General features: G+C 49.2%; 2 protein-coding genes across 2 annotated transcripts in view; one reads left to right on the forward strand and one right to left on the reverse strand.

Moving 5' to 3' along the window:
- Positions 1-2,089: 2,089 nt before the first annotated feature.
- Positions 2,090-13,008, reverse strand: ELAVL1 (ELAV like RNA binding protein 1; the record flags this gene model as incomplete). Its single annotated transcript, XM_042886802.1, has 5 exons — positions 2,090-3,668; positions 4,775-4,888; positions 8,749-8,974; positions 12,462-12,615; positions 12,886-13,008. Coding segments are annotated over 5 exons (942 nt in total), but the record flags the coding sequence as incomplete, so codon positions are not given.
- Positions 13,009-18,743: 5,735 nt separating this feature from the next.
- The window catches only part of RAX2 (retina and anterior neural fold homeobox 2), a 2,524-nt gene continuing 1,152 nt past the window's right edge, over positions 18,744-20,115 (forward strand). The window contains exon 1 of the mRNA XM_042886803.1: positions 18,744-18,764. Coding sequence (XP_042742737.1) covers positions 18,744-18,764 — 21 coding nt within the window. The remainder of the gene's footprint in view (positions 18,765-20,115) is intronic.

Consider the following 20,115-nt stretch of genomic DNA (forward strand, 5'->3'; position numbering starts at 1 on the left):
CCATATAAAACATCTCCTGGATGGTCTACCGAACCCAGTTCCTGAAAATCCCATCGTACCACCCTAACCAGCAATAGGATGGGACTGCTGAGCAACACGACCAAGCTCCAGTCATGTTCTTGTAAGACCTTGTGATCCCAGAGACAGAAGGGTCACCTGAAAGGAACCACAACACCTCGAATGAAAGGATGAAAACTGCAGATAACCTTTCTTACCTTCAAGTCCCTGAGAGCTATGAGGCCAAGACTGCTTTGGAAAGAGGTGAAATCAGGGCTCAGCCTGAAAGAGAGGTGTGTGGATGATGTGGGAAGGACGGCCAGCTCTTCGCACCTTTCTGGTCTTACAAGCCAGCTTCCACTTCCAGCAGCTTCCTTTTGCCCTTTACCAGTGCGATGTGTAGGTTACAGTTTAGGACCAAAAGCATCAAGAATACATATGCTTAATTTCTTGAGCTCAGCTGCTAAAGCCAAACACTGACTGTGAGAATGGCACAGCCAACAGGCCAAGTGCTTCTGCCACCATCAGCTCTTGGTGTTTCAGTGGGACACTTTCTTCCTCCTTTCCTGACTCAAGAGGCAACGCTTTGCTTGGCTGAACTGCCCAGTAACTGTTCTCAGAGCAACTACCAAACAAGTCCAGGATCAGACACCTCTTAGGGGAAACTTCCATAGCACTACTGAAACAATATCCTGAATTTCCTTCTTATTTAGTAAAGAATAGGAGAGGGGGAAATAAGGAAGCAGTTGGATGACAGTTGTGCTAAAAAGCCTCCAAGAAAAGTTAAAAGAGAATGAGGTTGTGAGCAAGCAGTGGTGTGAAGAGCAGCATGCCTGTAATGGTAATGGATGCAAAGTCGGATTTGGGAAGAGTGGATCTCAGCATGATCCACTGGTAAAGCAGCAGCTGCCTTTTGGTTACAAAAATCTTACATGAAACAAGGCAAGAGAGAATCAGAGGAAACTGGAAACCACTTGAGGTTTGCTCCAGTGGAACAGTGAAGTAGTGAGGTGATGGGACACAGTCAAAGACTGCTCTGCACTGCGCAGCTGTGATCTGGGAGAAATCCCAACAGCGCTTCTACACCTTCTCCTGCACACCAGAAAAGGTTTTGTTGAAGTGATAAATGGATGATAAACACACAAACATCTGGAATAGATGCTGGAAGAGACAGCCAGAAGTGGATGGCAGACAGCACGCCTGGGAACGGGGACTGCTCCGGCACAGCCACTGCCTTACAAAGCACCACTGTGCCAAAGTGGGCTTCCATTCCCTGTCCTGGAATGCTGTACCTTGTATTGGGCTTCTCAGAAGAGAGCAAGCAGGACGGGCAGGACTGGCGAGGCAGAACGTGCAAAGGGCAAACACTGCCTACGTTGCTCAAAGGCAGCGGGAGACGCTCGCTGCGCCCTATCCGTACCCCACAGCTACCAGCAGCAGCAGATCCCAGGCAATGCTGAGAACAAGCACCGGAGCTGGGCAGTGCGTTCAGCTGCTCTCAGGCTGTGCTGTGCAGAGATGAAGTGCAGGTTTCCTGGGGTGACTGCTAGTCCTGCTGCAAGAAGGAAAGTGAGGTTCTCCAGCGCAAGGCAAGGTCAGCAGGGGATGGGAGTGCTGCAGGCAGCCAGGATCAGCCTCTGGCACAGGAACGCAGCTTGGGACCGGCAGAGGTTCACACGAAAAGGAGACACTGCAACAGAACTGACCCAGCTTTCCCATCTGCCCTAACTTTTTGGCAACTGAACCTACCTGGAGGTCGCACAGAGCACGTCTCTACCACACGCAGCACCCTCACACAGCCTGTACCCCAAATCCGTCCCAGGCCTCCTACCAAGGAGCACCGCAGCGTTACGTCAGCCCGGGGAACGCAGGCTCTATGTGACAGATGGACTGCAGTGCCCTCATTTCACATCCCTTTTTCTTCTACTCATCTGTCAAAGGACGAAATTAAGACTCTTTAAGAGGAACTACGCTCTTTATAAAACAACACTTTCTTGAAAGCTGGACGTTTTGTGCAATACTTAAGCAAAAAAATAACAGAAAATAAAAAACAAAACAAAATTTGAGCAAAACAAAATCAAATTTAATGTTCTTAAATGCAAAAGTAAAAACAAACAAAAAACACAAAAAAGCAAAAGAAAATTAACAGAAACAGAACAACTCAAAGTTTCAAGGCAGTCTGCAGAAAACTTGGGGGATTAATCTTTAAATCTACAAATCAAAGGGTTTTCTTTGTTAATATCTAACTTGCAAGTCGTAAGTACTTTTCTGCTGAGTGTTCAATAAGTAAAGCTAGTTGTCAAAACAAAATCCTATTAAAATAGAAAAATCTAGCACTCATTAGAAGGGATGCGAGAAATACAATGCTCAAATGTTTACAATTTTTTTTTTCTTTACAAAATAGAACTACCAAAGGAATTCAGACTATAATGATCTTTGAAAACGAGTATCTTGCTGCGTTATAATGTACCAGTAAGTAGTGCACCATGCATTAAATATCTGGACAGAAGAGATTCAGTTTGATAACGTAGCGACACATATTCACACTTTTGTGGAGTTTCATTTTGACTCTGAAATCTTCCCGGAGTTTCTTTGAAACTCTTTGGTCCGTTCCTATTAAAAATGTTGGGCTTTAAAAGGAAATGTTGCTAAAACCTTTCAATTTGACAGCTGGGCCACTGCTCGGTGTGCAACTTACCTCATCAATGGTGTTAAAAGTTATGCTGGCATGCTACTACTTACAAGACCTCGACTTTATAAAGCGTAATCCTCAACGACACGTAGCAATGAGTATTAATCGGCAAAACAAATTTACTGTCAACTAAAACATTAGTATTTCTCAACTTTTCTTCCATACTAGAGAGTCGGGGGGGGGGGGGGGGCAGAGGGGTCAGAGAATGGGTGAGAAAAACAACAACATGAGAAACAAGCAAATCCATTAATTCAGCCTGATAGTTTTTAGAAGAGATTCCAGTTTTTGCAGACAACATTCAATGGAACAAATGTTAGTCTCATAAGTGAAAGCATGCTTCAATTTTACCACCATCCAGAGGGTCTAGTTAAATGCAATCTACTTCAGATTTCAGGGGGTTGTTATTATTATTATTTTTTTTTTTAACATGTTTTTAAATGAAATAACTTAAAGCAACTTAAAATTGGTCTAACATTGTGGGATTTCAAACATTTGAACATGTCAGTTGCATCCCAGAATATAAAACCTTTTCCACTTCTCATTTAGACTAAGACAAACACTTGTGAAAATTGGCGCAAAATGAGTTTTACACTAACAAAAATGTTTCAACTTCTGTCACTCCATTATCTATTCCATACAAAAAGCACGAGCAAGTTATTTGTGGGACTTGTTGGTTTTGAAGGAAACCTGTAAGATTTTGTCCCCCAGGCGGTAGCCATTAAGACTTGCTATGGCCATTGCAGCTTCTTCATAGTTTGTCATGGTCACAAAACCAAAACCTTTGCACTTGTTGGTGTTGAAATCCCGAATAACTTTCACATTGGTAACCGCACCAAAGGGGCCAAACATCTGCCAGAGGATTCCCTCATCAGCATCTTGACCAAGGTTGTAGATGAAGATACACCAGCCAGAAGATGCGTTTCCTGGAACATTTACACCAGAAAGCCCACTCATGTGATCTACACCCATAGGAGAGAACCTAGCAAATAAAAAGCACAATATTGCATGTAAAAGTTCAATTCAATTCAGCAAATCAACTTGAACGGGAAGCGACTGAGAATGAATATTTTCTACACGGATATCAAAACCGCCAGAAAGAAACGTTTAGGCATTCAATTGACAATCAACCACAGTGACAGCGGCCAGGAGAAGCAGCGCTACGTGTTCCGCGTGCTTCACTTATCCCTACAGGGAACTGCCCTCACAAACAGGCAGCCGTGGCGCCGCCCCAAGGCAAGTTTAGGCCAGCACCTCCACAGGGGACTCAGGTCAACCCTTGGAACGCAGGGCAGCACTGCTGGAGCACGGGGCGATGCGCAGCCCCTCCCCGCAGCCCAGCCTGACCCCAGCCACCCTCAGCTCCAACATCCAATATCCTCAGCTGTGCCAATATCCTTTTATTTTTTTCTGGCTCTGCAGTAGCACATTGGGAACCCCCCAAGTCTGAGGGTTTCTTTCAGGAGTAGCGTTTGTGCGTGCGCTAATTTCAATCTCTTTCTGTGGACCAGGACAAGAACAGAGCCAAGGACATGCTGGTGCTTCCCCAGGCCACCCTCCGCAGCTGGGCTGCCCCACACTTCTAGCTCCAGAACTGACATTTTGGTTTATCATTCCTTAATTCCAGGTATGAACACCTCTTAACTGCAGTGGTTTTCAAATGTAAAAACAGTGCATGAGTTTTAAGTATTTACGGTTCTCTTCTCACCCACTTTATGCCAACTCCATACCCTGAACTCATCTGACTTGACTGAACTGGGTATCTCACCACCACCTGCCCGCTCTTAAATCTACCCTCTGGCATGTGAGTAAGAAGATACAATTATTTTCTGTTATATCTTGCTTTGCATTATTTTCTTTCCTCCCGTAAGCCACATATCAGTCCCCTCTAATCTTCTATTTCTGCTCTTTGTCCTGGAAATTCAGAGCTTTAGGACATTTTAATGCAATGTTACGGTTGCACAGCTAAGCACTCAAAGGTCAGGAAATGCGAAAGTTAAAGCAGAAAACCTCCATTTGATCCCTTTTGCTTATGTATTATACAAAAATGAGAGGCCACGTGATTGTAGAAATATAATTATACTATACCAGGGGTTCCCAAACTGTGGTGTACCACTGGTGATATGCAAACCACTTAAATGCGGTACACGTGCTGCTCTCTGCCAAGGACATGGCGGTGGCAGATCCTGATTCTCTGCTGACCTGGAGGAAACAGGGAACGCATGTCTGGGCAGCGAGCACGGCACGCAGTGCCCAGCACTTCCCCGCTGACTTTTTCCTCACCCTGTGTAAAGACAGGAGCTGCCTTCGTATGGAAGAGAGGGCTTGCAGCAGCGTGAACGAGGAGGACAGGGAGCAGAGCCGCAGGGCAGCACAGAGGCAGGGCAGCCACATCAGCACCGTGCGCAGTGGGTGCATCACGCTTAGCGATCAGCTCGGCCCCAACCCGCAGCCCCGGCTCTCCAGGGGAGCTCACCTCCCAGGGCAGCTGAGCTGGGAGACCCTCCTGGCCCAGGGGGAGCCTGCGGGGCACAGCCCTCCCCTCTGGGCACCGCTGCTGCCTGCAGCCCAGCCTGCTGCTGGCGCGGCTGCCCCTGAGCTCACGCTGCAGGTACTCACTGCTGCTGCCACTGCTGGCCAACCCCGAGCACATCCGAGTTTGGGAATCCTTGCACTACAGTAAAACTGAGAAAGCGGTTAAGAGGAGCAGAATGAAACGCGCTAACCCACGTAGTTCTGTGACATCTACTCAGCATTTATTTTGCTTCCATATGAAAACGTTCCTCTGTTGGCATGCTTCATATCCTTGTAGTTCTTTCTTTGTTTTTTGGTTTGTTTTTTTTTTTCCCCCAACAGACACTTTTCAGCTTTCTAACTCTTCTCTGTGAGTAATCATCTCCTTATCTTAATTCCTACCAGGAAAAGGTTCATCTCAACAGATCACCAGTCTTGGGTCGCTGTGTGCAGGAATCCCTGAGCTCAGAGCCATGCAGCGTTGGTTCCAGCAGCACCTGCCTGCTACAAAGCCCCAGGGCAGCAAGACCCCACCACAATACGTGCTGCAGAGGAGATGGGGCTTGAAAGGCAGAGGATAACAAATCTAGAATGTGCAAAATCATGGGAAACACTAAGCCCTGCCATGCTTTGAGCACAACTCATTTCAAACAAGTTCTCCTCTTTCAGCTTTTTGACTCACAGAAATGCTTCAGGTTTATCAAAACAAGCAAAACCCAAACAGCCCCATCACAGCTGACCTGCACTGGCCAGAGGGGTGTTTGACCTGCAGTGCTGAGGGCAGGCTGGGCATCAGCCAGTGGGAGGTGAGCAACTGCATCGTGCATCACTTGTAAGCAGTATGTAGCAGTAATGGTGATAATACACGTATTTCTCTTTCTTTCCTGTCTTAGCAAATAGTTTTTACCTCAGCTGTGAAGTGCTGCTGTTTTTCCTCCCTGATTTTCCCCCCTGTCAGAGAACCTGCCTGCCAGGTTGAGTCACAGCCCCATTGTAAGCCCAATCTTTATCTGTCAACTTTCATTTTGCAAGTTTATACAAATGCCCCTTTGCTAACTCTTATGAAACAGATTCACTCACAGAATGGCTTGGGTTGGAAGGGACCCCAAGGATCAGATACCAACCCTCCTGCCACAGGCAGGGCCACCAACCTCCACATCTTCAATACATTGCAGGGCTGACTTTAAACACGCTAGAGCACCATCTCCAAAGTTACATTCTTAAGCTCTAACTCTCAACAAGCCTGGAAGACTTCAGCTTACCTAGCACTATTTTCAAGATTTGCAAGAAATAGAAAACAACTAAACCCAAGCCAACAAACATTCTTCTAGCATAAAAATGGTGAACTGTAGAAGAGTACATAGGGCAGCTGGGGACTTTGGTCTGGATTTTCAGCCTTTGGAACCTTGACTCCTGAAGAGTTCAACACACGGAGATCCGCTGCCCATGAAGGCCAGCCCTGATGTGAGCTGCAAGCCACAAACACTGCAGGAACTAGAAGGGATTAAAGGAATGTTCAGGAAAGGATCTGAGCAATATCTGTAGAAATTCATAATCACAAATTAGAGACACAAAAGACTTAATCCTGGATTTACCTTCCATCGTATGATGGAACGAGATGGAGCATAATCATAATGCTAGTTGAAGTATTCAGCCTCAGGAGTAGCGACAAAAGCATCATTTCTGCAGGCTGGGAGCTCTCTGGGGGCAGCTGATCATCTCAGCAGGCTTTGTACACTGCAGAAGGCAGACAAGGCCCAGCCCAAGCCACGGCCCCTAAGCTTTCACACAGCATCAAGTGCTCTAACTGTCAGCATCATAGAAGCGTAGGATGGCTCGGGTTGGAAAGGACCTCAAGGATCAACTTCCAACCCCCTGCAGTTAGCCTGAAGAGTGGGAGGAAATAAGGGCTGTGGGACAGTGGATGTGCTGGCCAAACTCCCAAAGAATGGCAGAATCACCACCAAGGCTGGAAAAGACCTCCACGATCACCCAGTCCCACCACCCTCCTATCACCAATGCTGCCCACTGCACCACGTCCCTCAGTACCACATCCACACGTTCCTTGAACACCTCCAGGGATGGTGATCCACCACCCCCTGAGCAGCCCGTTCCAGCCTCTGACCACTCTTCTGGAGAAGAAATTGTCCCTATATTACCCAAGCTGAACTACCCTGGCACAACCTGAGGCCATTCCCTCTGGTCCCATTGCTGTTACCTGGAGCAGGGCTGACCTTCCCCCATCGCAGCCTCCTTTCAGGCAGTTGCAGGGAGTAGTGAGGTCCTCCTGAGCCTCCTCCAGGCTGACCCACCCCATTCCCTCAGCTGTTGCCCATTAACATGTGGGCTCCAGACCCCTCACAGCTCCACTGCCCCTCTCTGGACACACTCAAGACATGAAGAGAAACAGACAGCTCTTCAAGTCAACTGGAGAAGCTTCACCTCAGCTCCATTACCTGCCCAGAGCAGCAAGCCGTAACCCAGGCCTGCTCCTCCACTACCTCAGCCAACCCAACAGATCATCCTCTGTTCCTCCTCCAGCAGCAAGCTCACAGCTGGGAGCAGGAGCTGCCCAGGAGAGGGAATGCAACAGAAAGGCCAGAGCTTGAGGAGAGCTGGGGAGCGCCTGCATGGAACCCCCTGAGCTACAGCAGAAAGGAAGCAGATTGCTCAGGGATGGCAGATTTGGAGCACACACAGCCTCTCTAAGTGTCCAATCACGTGGTAAGGATTTTTATGTTTCCTATAAGGTAGCAGATGACAGAAGCCCTGTTCCTGCTGTGCCTGGCTCTTCTGAACAGCTCTGCTATGGTCACCACAATGCTGGTACTGCGTCGACTGCCCTGCGTTTTGCAGTCCAGGTGTTCCTGAGCTAATCCGTAACTCAGAGGAGGGAAAAATCAGATGTCAATTCTCAACAGGGCAAGAACTCAAACTATCAGGAATGCCTCAGAACAAAGCCAGTATCTCATCTGCAGGACAGCAAGCTCAACACGTGCTCCTGAGCATCAGCATTCTTCTTTAAGCAACTAAGGCAACTCATCTTCAAATTCAGTCTATTCAAATCCAAAGCAGATACAGCAAATCTCAGGAGCCAAGTGCAGAATGATTTCCACAGCTCAGGAAGCAGAGGAACGCTGCCATGACCCAACCACCTCCCTGACCTCACCAGGAGGAGACAGAGGTCGAAACCCCAGCCGACCTCCTCCTCAAACACACGGTTTTCCCAACTTACTGTGCTTTACTAATTTTCCCCCTCTGCTGGAACCAATGGTTCAGAGCTGTAATTAAAAGCTGCCAAAATAGATCTGCATTCAGATACAGGGACGACAGAGTGGGGATCTGTTGAGACGGGCACCTGCAGCGCGCTGAGCCGCGGCGACACACAGTTGCCTGCGCCTTCGCACCGCTGGCTTCAACACACGTTTTACAAGTGAGGTTTCACTCTTCATTGCCTTTGAATTCAGCGATCCGTTCACATCGCGCTGCACAGCGCTGCAATGAGGAGCCTCGGCATGCAGCTGCAACCAGGATCCCTCCTAACCTACCTGAATCTCTGCGCCTGGTGGTGGACCGGCCCTCCGAACCGCCTCGCTGGTGAATGACACAGCTGGGACAACAGTGCCACGTTTTTGTTCTGGTTGGGATTGGCTGCAAACTTCACCGTGATGGGTTCGGAGGAACCTGGGGGTTTGTGACCATTGAAATTTGTAATTGCCTCTTCTGCTTCTGACCTTTTGTCAAACCGGATAAATGCGACCCCTCTGGATAAACCTTTTAACCAAATCGATAAAGAAAAAGAAAAATAACAAACAAACAAACAAACAACAACAAAAAAAAAACAAAACAAATAAATGAAATTCAGGATAAACGCAAAATAATCTTGAAAGTAAAAATTAAAAGGTTAAAAATCTCTGCGGTCGTAGCTTTCAAGTTGTCTGCATTTACTACTGGTTCATCAGCAGCTAGAGAATCACACACAAAACTCAGAACCAAAAGGCAAACCAAGGAGCTCGTGCCACTGCTACCAACCAGTGAGCTCACACCTGCCACGTGCTGAAGGTAAAGAAAACCCAACATGGTCAAACTCTGTGACATCGAGCATCAAATGACATTTCCCATTAACAACAACAAAAGGCATTTGAAATTCACCCCCCCTCAAAAAGAACCCCACAAAGGGGAGAAAAATGAAACCAGAAAGCTCATGATGGTTCTGATTACTGTATCACCAGAAATCACTTGCAAATACAAAATTGGCACTGATTTTCCAAACATTTTCAGTTTTCCAGCCCTAAGGCACACTTGCAGACCACAGCAGGAGGTGTTTAACCCTCCCGGATGCACGGTTTCACCCATGCCAGGTCCCCTATTTCAGTAATGTGGCCGAAGCAACGACTTGCACTTCTGCACACCTGCACCATGAACCATCACACCCCACTGAACTGAACGTGGTTACCTCTGTGTAGGGGAGGAATACAGCGTGATGTGGGGACGTGGCAGGCAGAAGGGAATCCGTACCCTCAAACTGCCCCAGAATGGTGTGAGGGAAGGCATGGCTGTGTTCAGGGCGTCGGGAGAAGGTCTGGAAATGACATCTCATCCTATTGACTGCATGCCACCAGGCAGACCATCCCAACAGAGGGTCACTGTGCTTCTCCCTTGGTTCATCTGAGATACAGTAGAGGTGTGTCTTGGAACAGATCAGGCCTTGAAAGCTGGAGGATGGCCTCTGCTGGAGGTGAGCCCTGAAGCACAGCCCCAGCCAGGCCCAGAGCTGAGCACCGATGGAGCTGTGCAGTCCAGGAACAGACGCCCAGGTGATGTGTGCATGATGAGACCCAAAATACATCCTGTGCTGACCGCCTGTGTCAGGAGCTGCACCTTCTGGGCTGACACAACCACACAGCGCCGTCACCAGCAGGATCAGCAGGATCAGCATTACTCCTCACTGCTCTCTGACAGCATCTGCCACCTCGCTCTACAGGGGCATCTGAGTGGGACAGAGCTACACAGGTCCTGCTGGCAGAGGAGGGCAGCTATCTTGGGACACTTCCAGCAGTAAGCTTCCTGTGCCTTCTTTCTTGCTTCTACCTACAGCTGTGATCTACATCACCAGCTCAGAGCCGTGCAGACATCACTTACAGAAAATGAATCCTTCTCTCCCCAGGACAGAAGGACGGGATTCTCTTGCTCAGCTTGGCAGTGCCTGCAGATGGGTATCCAGATCTCACCTGCATCCACATTTACAGTGCCTGATCAGACTGGAGCACTGAGCAGCAGTTCCCTGCACGGGGGATCAGCTCGGAGGGAGGCACAAGGGCTGCTCTGAAAGTAATGCCTCCTATTCCACGATGTTGGTCCACGATCTCAGAGGTAGATGTTGGTGGGGTGGCAGTAGGGGATGAACCTTCCCACCAATATGCCATTACATTTTGTTGCCACGCACGTCCCATGGACATGCTTTGATCCTTACTGTGTGTTTACTGGAGACCAAACAGCAGTTGGGAACCCAGCGAGGGGTGGGTGGTGAATTCCAGCAGTGATGTGAAAGAGAAGCCACACTGGAGATGGCACACAGCTGTTACACCACGAAATGAAGACCATCCTGATCAGCTCATCCGCAAACTGGGAACTGCATATAGAATTGAAAACTGGCTTCAATGTGTTGGAAGCAATGGTGGCAGTGCTGGGATATCACAAAGGCTGAGCCAGGTGGGTCCCACAACTGCTCACACAGGAACAGAAAGAATACCATCTGCCAGTTCGCCAGGACCTGCTGAGCCAACACGAGGCTGAAGGTGAGGGTTTCCTGGGTTGCATCACTACTCCTGATGAGAGGTGGTGCCACCTCTGCCAGCCAGAGTCAAACCAGCAGTCCATGGAGGGCTGGTTTCCCCAGTGAAGAAAAAGTTCAAGACACAGCCTGCAGAGAGGAACGTGATGTGCACCCACTGCATAGAGCAGATTTGGGGCTTCTCAGTTCCATCTGATGAAAGGTGGACTCTGTGGGCAACATCTTCCTGGCATGGAATGCCACTGTGGCAGCTGTGAAACAGAGCATCACCTCCACTGCATGCAGCTCTTGTGCGTGCTGGGGAAAATGCATAGCTCATGGTGGTGATCACAGTGAAAAAACAGCATTTTGTGGCTGAGAACGTGATCCACCAGAGGGCATTACGATGCTCTTTGTGACACTCGTAGTTTTCACGGAGATAAATTGGAGGCATTACTTTCAGAGCGGCCTATGTACATGGTAAGACTTCACACTGCTGACTGCCCACACTAAACTGCAGCCCACTGCTCATAGAGATCAAAGCTGCTCCTTAAGCCATGTGTACAAGCAAGCCTGCGGCCGTGTCTGAATTCACCTCACTGTATCACACCTCATTCCCCATTGATTTCTATTCTAATCCACTGCACGCCTTGTTAACAGCAGAGTGTATGTGCAGAAGTACTTTCCTAAGTGACAGATGGGCTGCTGGAAAAACCAGAGTGCTCAGGTCACAGGACAAGCCCAACTATTCAGTCATACAGCTGGAAATCACGAGGTAAGAAATTAGAACTGAAAACACATCCATAACACCAAGTCAGCTTCAGTCCCCCCTGAACTTAGCAATTAACAAAGGAATTTCTTTGTTCTTTAGGGCGTTCTGGTGGTGGTGGTTTTGGTTTTGTTTTTAAGCCATAATATTCAGAAAATTCCAGGGCAGTAATTCACATCTGAGCTTCATTCTTCTGGTCTGTAGTAACCACAGAGGACCGTTCAACACCTCAGGTGGTTTTAAAGTATCAAGAAATTGCGTGAGTGAATTCCAAGTTAGCATAAAGGAGGAAACACGTTGGTGCTTCCATCTGGAGCTTGGTGTTCACCCGTGAATAGCAGCTGTGTTGGTAAGAATTAAATGCTGGCCAGCAGCGCGGCAGGAACGCACTGCGCTGAATGTCAGAGCAGCAGAGATGTGGCAAAGCAGCAGCTCAGCCTGGTACAACTGGTGGTGAAAACACAGAGTGAGGAGCTCAGACTGCAGCCCAGCACGGTGCTTAGCAGCCTCAGCCATTCCTTGTGCTTAAAAACAGAACGCAAAACCAAGACCACATCAAAAAAGGACAGCGTGTCCCACTCGTGTCCATGCTGACCCCAGGTGCCACAGTTTGCCAGAAAGGAACCAAACTGGCTTAAATCAGCCCAAGAACAGCCAGACTCTGAGGAGGCACCGGAGGTGCTGTGCATCACAGTCCCACCTGATGCAATTGGACCCACCTGTGGTTTGATCCACGAGCACACGGGAATTGATGATGCGTCCAAAACGTGAGAACATATCTTCTACATCCTTCTGTGTCATCGACCTCGGGAGCCCACTGATGTATAAATTAGCGTCCTTGATAACTTCAGAACTTGGACGAGCATAGGAGACCTTGAAACAAATCAATCATTGAAATTAAATATAAAAGGGGGTCTGTTTAAATGGAGAGAGCAGCTTATTGTCATCAGTTGTCACGTTTAGACCCCGATGAACAACGCAAGCTTCTTCCGTTTAATTTCCTGGAGTTCAGGAAAGGCAGGTGGGCAAAAGAAAACTGCCAGGGCAAAGGGAAGAATCATGGCCACACCACCAGAACCAATCAGCATCCTGATTACAAGCTTATTACAAGGCTGTTGTCACAGACTCATCTGTACGTCCTACCTTGATAGTTTTTGACTGCAGTCTGAGGCCGTTCAGTGTATTTATTGCTCTTTCTGCATCCTTTGCAGTAACGTAGTTCACAAAACCATAGCCTAAGCTGTGTCCTGCAGGGAAGAACACATTGTTTTAGATCAGCCCTTGCCAGAGAGTTATCACCACCAAAACTGAAGCAAGTGCAAAGGAGGAAAATGAACTCCAACATAATCCATCATGCAAATATTTAAACACACCAAGGAACTTTCCCAAGGTTGGCATGCATGGTATGAAAGAACCCCAAGCTCTTATTTGCTGCTTCGGACACCGTGGAGAACACTTCATCTCAATGATCCCCCAGCTGTAAATTCAGGAGCAGTGCTGCAAACCTCACGGGGAACAAAGGCACAGGTCCACTTCCTGCAGGTAGAGCAGGAAGTGAAAGGTGTCAGCAGCCGAACTCCTGGGTGAGCAGCCACCAAACAACGCGTTTGTGTGCTTTGGTTCAGCCTTCACTCCTGGACACAAGAGAGAAAAAGCTCTCATTCCTTCATATATCTGTAGAGCTTATGAGCAGCTGGGGGCCCAGAGCAGGCAGAGCTGAAGTGTGACAGCAAAAGTAGCCCTGAAGACAACACTTAACTCTTATGAAAAGAATCTGAGAGTAACAGTGCAAAACTCGTTGGAACATTTCAGGCAAAGGACATTTCAGTGGATATTTATCTGCTCTGCGTGCTACAGCAGCACAGGGATGCAGGCTCCCCACTTAGGGGCTCTCCTGACAACCCTGCTCGGCTCTGCAGCAGTCTCTGCTGGCAAGGAAGAGCTGCCTGGCACATTTCTGCCTTCATCTGCTTTGTTATGAGATGCAATACATCACCAGCCCATCTAAACCCAATTAACGCCACGTCGCCCATTTCGTTGTATAAACAGCCCCTGTTAATTGCCACACTCGCTTTTGAAAGATGCCAAATCCATGCCAAGCCAGGCCCTCGTGCAGGAGCAGCACCCTGCCCTCTCACCATGCATCAAAACACCTCCACCAGCACAGAGCAAACCTTCCTGACACACATTTACTCTGATATTGAACTGCCACACAAACAAACACAACAGAGGATCTCAGATCTTCCCTCTAGGCCTTCCTCCTTTACAGACCTACAGATGACTTCAGCAAATGGAACAGGAAATGCACACTGTGGTGAGGTACAGCTCTGAAATCCCAGTCACAGATGGTTAGCCCACAATTGCTTATCTGAGTTTTTTTTCTCCTAATTAAGAAAATGCATTATTTATCAATTAGAAACACGTTCATCACATGGAGCCAAGCATAGTAACCTAAGAAAACAAAGATGAGCCCAAGAGGGAGCCCACACCACGCAGAGATGGTGCGCAGGGCTCGCTCCATAGGCAGGGTATCGCAGCCCCAGCTTCTGACAAAAGCCACATCAGCAGAACTGGGTCCCAATTCTGTGAGCAGCCCCTAAAGATCCAGGCCACATCCCCGGGCGAGGAGAGCTGCTCCCATAGCACTGTCTGCACCCCTCAGTGCAGCATCGCCCTGCCAAGCTGCCCTCACAGTTCTGGGCCTCAGCACAGAGCAGGTGAACAGAGCAGGTCCTGCTCTGCTTCCTTGCATTCAGTCCCCAGAACATGGGGAGAATTTGCTGTTCCTTGGCCAGCAGCTGTCCTGCAGAGCCTTGGATGGCTTAAGTGCTGATGCACAGTCTGAGATCAGTGACAAGGCAGGCTAAGCTACTTTGGTTTTTATGCCATACACACGTAACCATGCTTGTGGATACAGGGGACCAAAAGTCACCACCCAGGCCAAAGCCCTGCAGTTACACTGTACCTACTGCCCCCCCCCCAAACAAGGAGGGAAATCCACGGGGCTTTCACCCCAGCACCTCCAATCTGAGAGCACATCCTAGAAATCCCCCTCCAAAGCTCTGCCTTTCCAAAAGTGGCTCCAAGTTTATCCCTATTTACTTCATACCCATTCGTTCCTGTGAGAATGCTGTCCTCCAGCTTATACGTGCTCACCCCTCCTGCTGCCCACCCCCCAGTTACCCAGACAGTGACCACATCCCCCATGTCTTTTCTTTACTACCTTCACCTGAGCACAACTCTGCACCTTTCCCACTCCTCAATGACAACTCCTGATCAGAACACCCTGCGAGAAGAGAGGGCAGGGACAGAAGCCAAGGTGGACAGAACAGCAGTCAGCAGACAGCACCCAGCTGGGCTTTCAGGGCAGTGCATCCCTTGGCCTTGCTAGGGCAGCCTTCAGCTCCAGAAATCCAGTTTCCAAACTAAAAAGAAGCCGTCGCTAAATGAAACTGATGGCTTCTCTCTGACCAGCACAGAAATGAGAAGGGGGTGGGAGTGCTACACCCAGATGGAATCACACAACGCAGAAGCTTCTCCTTCATCCCCGTGTTTCATCTCCTCTGCACGCAGGTGATGCCAGCACAGCCCTGCTGCTCAGCAGACATTGGCACAGCACAGCAAAGTGCTGAGCAGCTGCTGTTTGCCTTGCACTCGGCTCACAGTGCTGCCACATCGGACTCCTGTGGGCACCCTGAGCTGGTGAGAAAATGAAGAGGACTTGGGAACTGCCGACCCCATTGGGAGAAATCCACTCCCATTGGAAAGAGCTCTGGTAATGACGGCTGAGAGGAAAACAACGCATGCGGTGCAATGAATCTGAAGGGAGGTGGGCATGGCAGCCAAGGCCACAGCTCATCCTCAACCTCTGTCCCACCACACACCCATCTTCATATGGAGAAGTTACCTCTGCAACTGCTGAGCTCATTTCCTCAAGTGTTCCTGGCCGCTGCTTACTAAATTGGTGAATTAAAGAAAATGAAAGCTAGCAATTCAAAGAGGAATGGAGGCCTGAACAAGCAGTGATGATGCACGCTGACTCCATGGAGCTGCGCCCTGGGACAGCAGAGGCTGCACAGCTCCATGCAGACCCAGCTCATATGGATGAAGGGATCTGCAGGGTGAGCTGGGCAACGGATGCCAGAAATGGCCTTCATCATCTCACACTTCCCAGCACGTGGCTGGCAAGCAGGTCCCAAAGCTCAGGCACTGGAGGCTTAGTCAGAAATAAGTGTTTTCAAAGCATTATCTCATCGGGTCTGGAAGGCAGCACTGGATGCTAAGGCCTGGGAAGACTGCCTGCTGAAGCCTACAAGAACAGGGCCTAATGTGGGAAAAGGAGTGGGAGTGTCAGAAGGGCTGCGTGGCTGAGCAGGGAACTCGTGGCACAGCTGCTATGCAAACAACCAGCACACAGGAGATGGAAAAAGCAGCGGCCTGTAAGAGAATGAAGATCAGAAACAGAGCACTTGGTGTCAGGAGAGCCAAAGCCGAACAGAGGCTGAGAATTCCAAGAAGAGCAGGCCAGCAAACCATCCTCAATAGAAACCAAGAGGGCCACGCAGGCCGGCTGGCATCCTGGTTCCAGCAAAGTCATGGAGCAAGTCTTCTGTGCACGGGAGAGCAGCCAAGAGACACAAGTGGGAGCATCAGCATGGGATACCCACAGCCAGCAAGCTTCTGACAGCAGGACTGGGTTTGTGAATATGGGCAGAGCAGCAGCCATGGCTCATCCTGACTTCAGCATTCAAACACACGCTCCACAGAAAACCACCACAAAGCACAGAGCCAACTGAGCACAAGATGGGATTTCACCCTGGGTGCAAGGGAGAGCTCCAGGGACACCACCATCACCACAGCGCTGCAAGTTTTGACCATCTGCAGAAAGAACAACAGCTCCAAGCCCTGAAAACCTACCGTAAAACCTGAGTTTCTTAAGCTTTAGGACAGATTTTGTTCATCAGTTGTTGGAATGGAAAGCACTTTTTCACTGGAAGAGAATTGAAGTGCTCCAAAACGATGCAGGGCAATAACTCCAAATATAAACATGCTAAGAAACACGAGAGCACAATTAAAGGTTTCACATCATGGTTGGTGAGGGAAAAGAAGAAGGGCAAAGGAAGACACCTGCTTTAGTAAAGCAGAGCACTTCATACAATGAGCAGCTCATCAGCACGGGCCTTTCTGGCTTCATGTGCCTCTGTATGATGGGAAGCAATCAGTGTCTTCAAGCACACAGTGCTAAGATAATCAAAGATTGTCTTAAAAAACCCGGGGTAACAGAGCATTCCCATCACAGACGAGAGCTGCACAACGCTGTGGTTGTTTCCCATGCAGAAGGGAACAATTTCAGGCAAACAGAATACTTGAATGCTTTCCAGGAGACAAGAATATTTCAGAATTCTGTTAGTGGACTGGAAAGGAACAGCAAGTGACAGCAGCACGAGCAGTCATCCCATCACAGGAGCGACAGCGGTTCCTTCCTCTGTGCGTTCAGAGGTGCCTGCTTCTGGTTTGGGTTGCACCACTTCTATGAGAGGGTCTTCCAGAGAAGATGCAATGACAAGAAGCATGTGTGCTGGCTCCTGTAATTCACCTAGAGCTGATCCTGTAAGCAGTGGTTAGCACACAGCGTGGTGCGGCTGATCAACAAGTCACCTGGGAATGCCCACTCTGCTCCATGCCTTTCCAGCAAGGACAGAGCGAGAGCTTTGTCCTGGAGCTGCTGATCCACGTGCGTGGCTGTGAGCTCCAGTACTCCAGCGTGCAGAACCTGCAGGGAATTCTGCCATCACCTCCCATTGTATGCACAGGCATGGCCAGACTGCAGTAGCTGATGGGTTCAGGCAGAGACTGGTGCACTCTGATAGATCATATCCTTCATTCCAAGTGTAGATGCATTATCCTCTCCTCAAGCGGCGTAAGACTCCAGGAACGGAGTGAGGAAGGCGATGTCTCCCTCCTGCAGCCACACCAACATCTATCAGAGCACTGCTGGAGCAGCACACACCAGGTACTGCCATTGAGCACAGCACGGCTCCCACGGGGAGCTGAGGCTGTGGGAAAAGTTTAACCCAACTGTTCCAAAGCTCTAGGGCTGTCAGGTATGCAAGTGTCAGCAATCCTGCAAGGGGAGGGAAGACTGAAACAAAAACATACGCTCGCAGGAAGTTAATTTTTAGCTCCAGCATTTGGTCCAGCTGCAGAACAAGGGAAAACAGCTCCGTGTTCACCTGTAAGAGCACAGCAGACTGGAAACACGGGATGCCCCGGCACATCATCCAAGCACCCTTGATGCAAAAGACAGGATAGGATGCATTTCCTCTGTAGAGCCACCCACGGCAGCAGGTAACAGCCCACACATTGCTGGTAGGGATCAGCACAGAGCACAGCTTTGGGACCAGGATGTCTGAAGCCAGCCTCAGAAAGCCACAGCCTCATTAGCACAAAAAGACCAGACAAACCACTGGGCTCATCGTTGCTTGCAGCCTCACAGAGCTCTCAGCTGAACTGGGTCAATGGCGCCTTGCAGGCCTCAGCAATAACTAAAAAAGACACAGCAGCAAAAAGTACCATCTCAGACTTGACCCTGTGCCACACTATATTGGGCAGTGACCTTCTAACGTTTCCCTGGGGCTCCGAGTCGGTGCCGGCCTTCAAGTTCTGACAGAAAGAGCAATGCCCTGTGAGTCCTGCTGTGTGAAAATCCTGGAGGTGATGTCCATCACAAATGTAAGCACAGAGAGCCGCGGTGCCAGGTTTGGCTGCAAGAGCACAGATGCTGAGCACTGATGCACTCTTCACAGCCAAAGCAAACTCATGTCTGGAATCACTCTGGAATGTGGGGACGAACAGGAGAATGCAGACACTGACAGCTCAGCTCACTTCTGCCATCATAGGGGCTGGAAGGGTGCTTCTCTTTATGGTCTTGCAGAAATGAAATGAAGTTATCCCAGCTTGACCAACAAAGCCACGCTTCCAGCAGCAGTCATCGATCTGCAATGGCTCTGCAGGAGGCTGAGGTGAGTTCACTAAATCATTAACAACTGCACTCAGTCAGGCAGAAGGGACTTTCTGCCCCGCGAACTCCGTTAATAGATTGAGGAAAAAACACAGATCACCACTGTCCTGTGAAAAACAAGCACCGAGCCCAAGCACTGCTGCTAACTGAATAAATGCAGCCAACAGAGGCAGCTACACTGAAAAGTCTGGTTCCCACAGAACACGAGGCTGCCTCCCCCACTGCCTCCCATGCCAGCACCACAACCTGCCCACTGCCCAGCCACAGGGCCACAGGCTTTGTTCTGTGCTTCTGCTCCTCCATCACAGCCCTGCAGGGTCAGCCAAGCGCAGGAAAGCAGAAATCTACTGCAAGACCCCCCAACCCCTCCTCCTCATCTGCAGCACACAGACCTGGCCTTGCTCAGCACCATGAGATGTAGGGCAGCTCACACACAACAAAAGGCTTCATAATGTTCCCCTGAGCAGCCTTGTTTCCTTGCAAAACAGCCTCCAAAGCAAGCCTGCACTTCTCAGCATCTCAAACTGTACAACAGCTAGGCTGAAAGCTCAGCTACCCACGTGTTCTAAGAAAAGTGCATTTCATGCCATGACTTTCATGAGGAATTTACTCACGCTGTCCCTAAGTGTGTATTTTGATCAAGCACCACCAGGCAAAGCCAGAGCCTGGCACTGCTTTCAGATGAGCACACATACAAAGCCACTGAGAAAATACATTTCACATCTCTTGTTAGCCAGTTCTCTTTTCTACTCTCAAGAGCATAACAAAATCAGTAGGGGCAATGCAAGAACTCTCGTGCATTTCACCCACTTTCCTGTGGTTTTCATGTGGTGAAATAGTTAAGGACTGTTTGATATGGATCAGATGAGGATTTAAATCAGTATCACATTCTGCAGGGCATGGAACAGAAAACCCCACAGCGCAGCCGCCTGCACACCACGAGCAGCACCAACACCATGCACTGCAGTAACTGCCTCTGTCTCCCCCTGCACCACAGGTTCTGTGGGTTCTGAACAGGAATCACCACAATTTGTACACACAGCCAAACAGTGCAGGGTTAAAGCACTGACAGCACGTGCAAAAAGCTCCTGCAGCCACACAGAGCTCACAGACCCAGCTCTGCCTGCTCCCATCTACAGTTATGTTTACTCCATTCCCCCTGCTGTTTTTAAAGCAGTGACCAACAATCCCACTTCAAGGGCTTACAAGTGAAATGCCTGAGGAACAGCAAGCCCACAACACTGCTTCAGACACACAGCACGTGTCTTTTTACTGATACACACTGATCATCTATATCCCAAGTTCATCACAGAATCACAGAATGGCTGGGGTTGGAAGGGACCCCAAGGACC

This window comes from Lagopus leucura, unplaced genomic scaffold (genome assembly GCF_019238085.1).
Source record: "Lagopus leucura isolate 7727_CA_CO unplaced genomic scaffold, USGS_WTPT01 Super-Scaffold_100064, whole genome shotgun sequence".
NCBI lineage: Eukaryota > Metazoa > Chordata > Aves > Galliformes > Phasianidae > Lagopus > Lagopus leucura.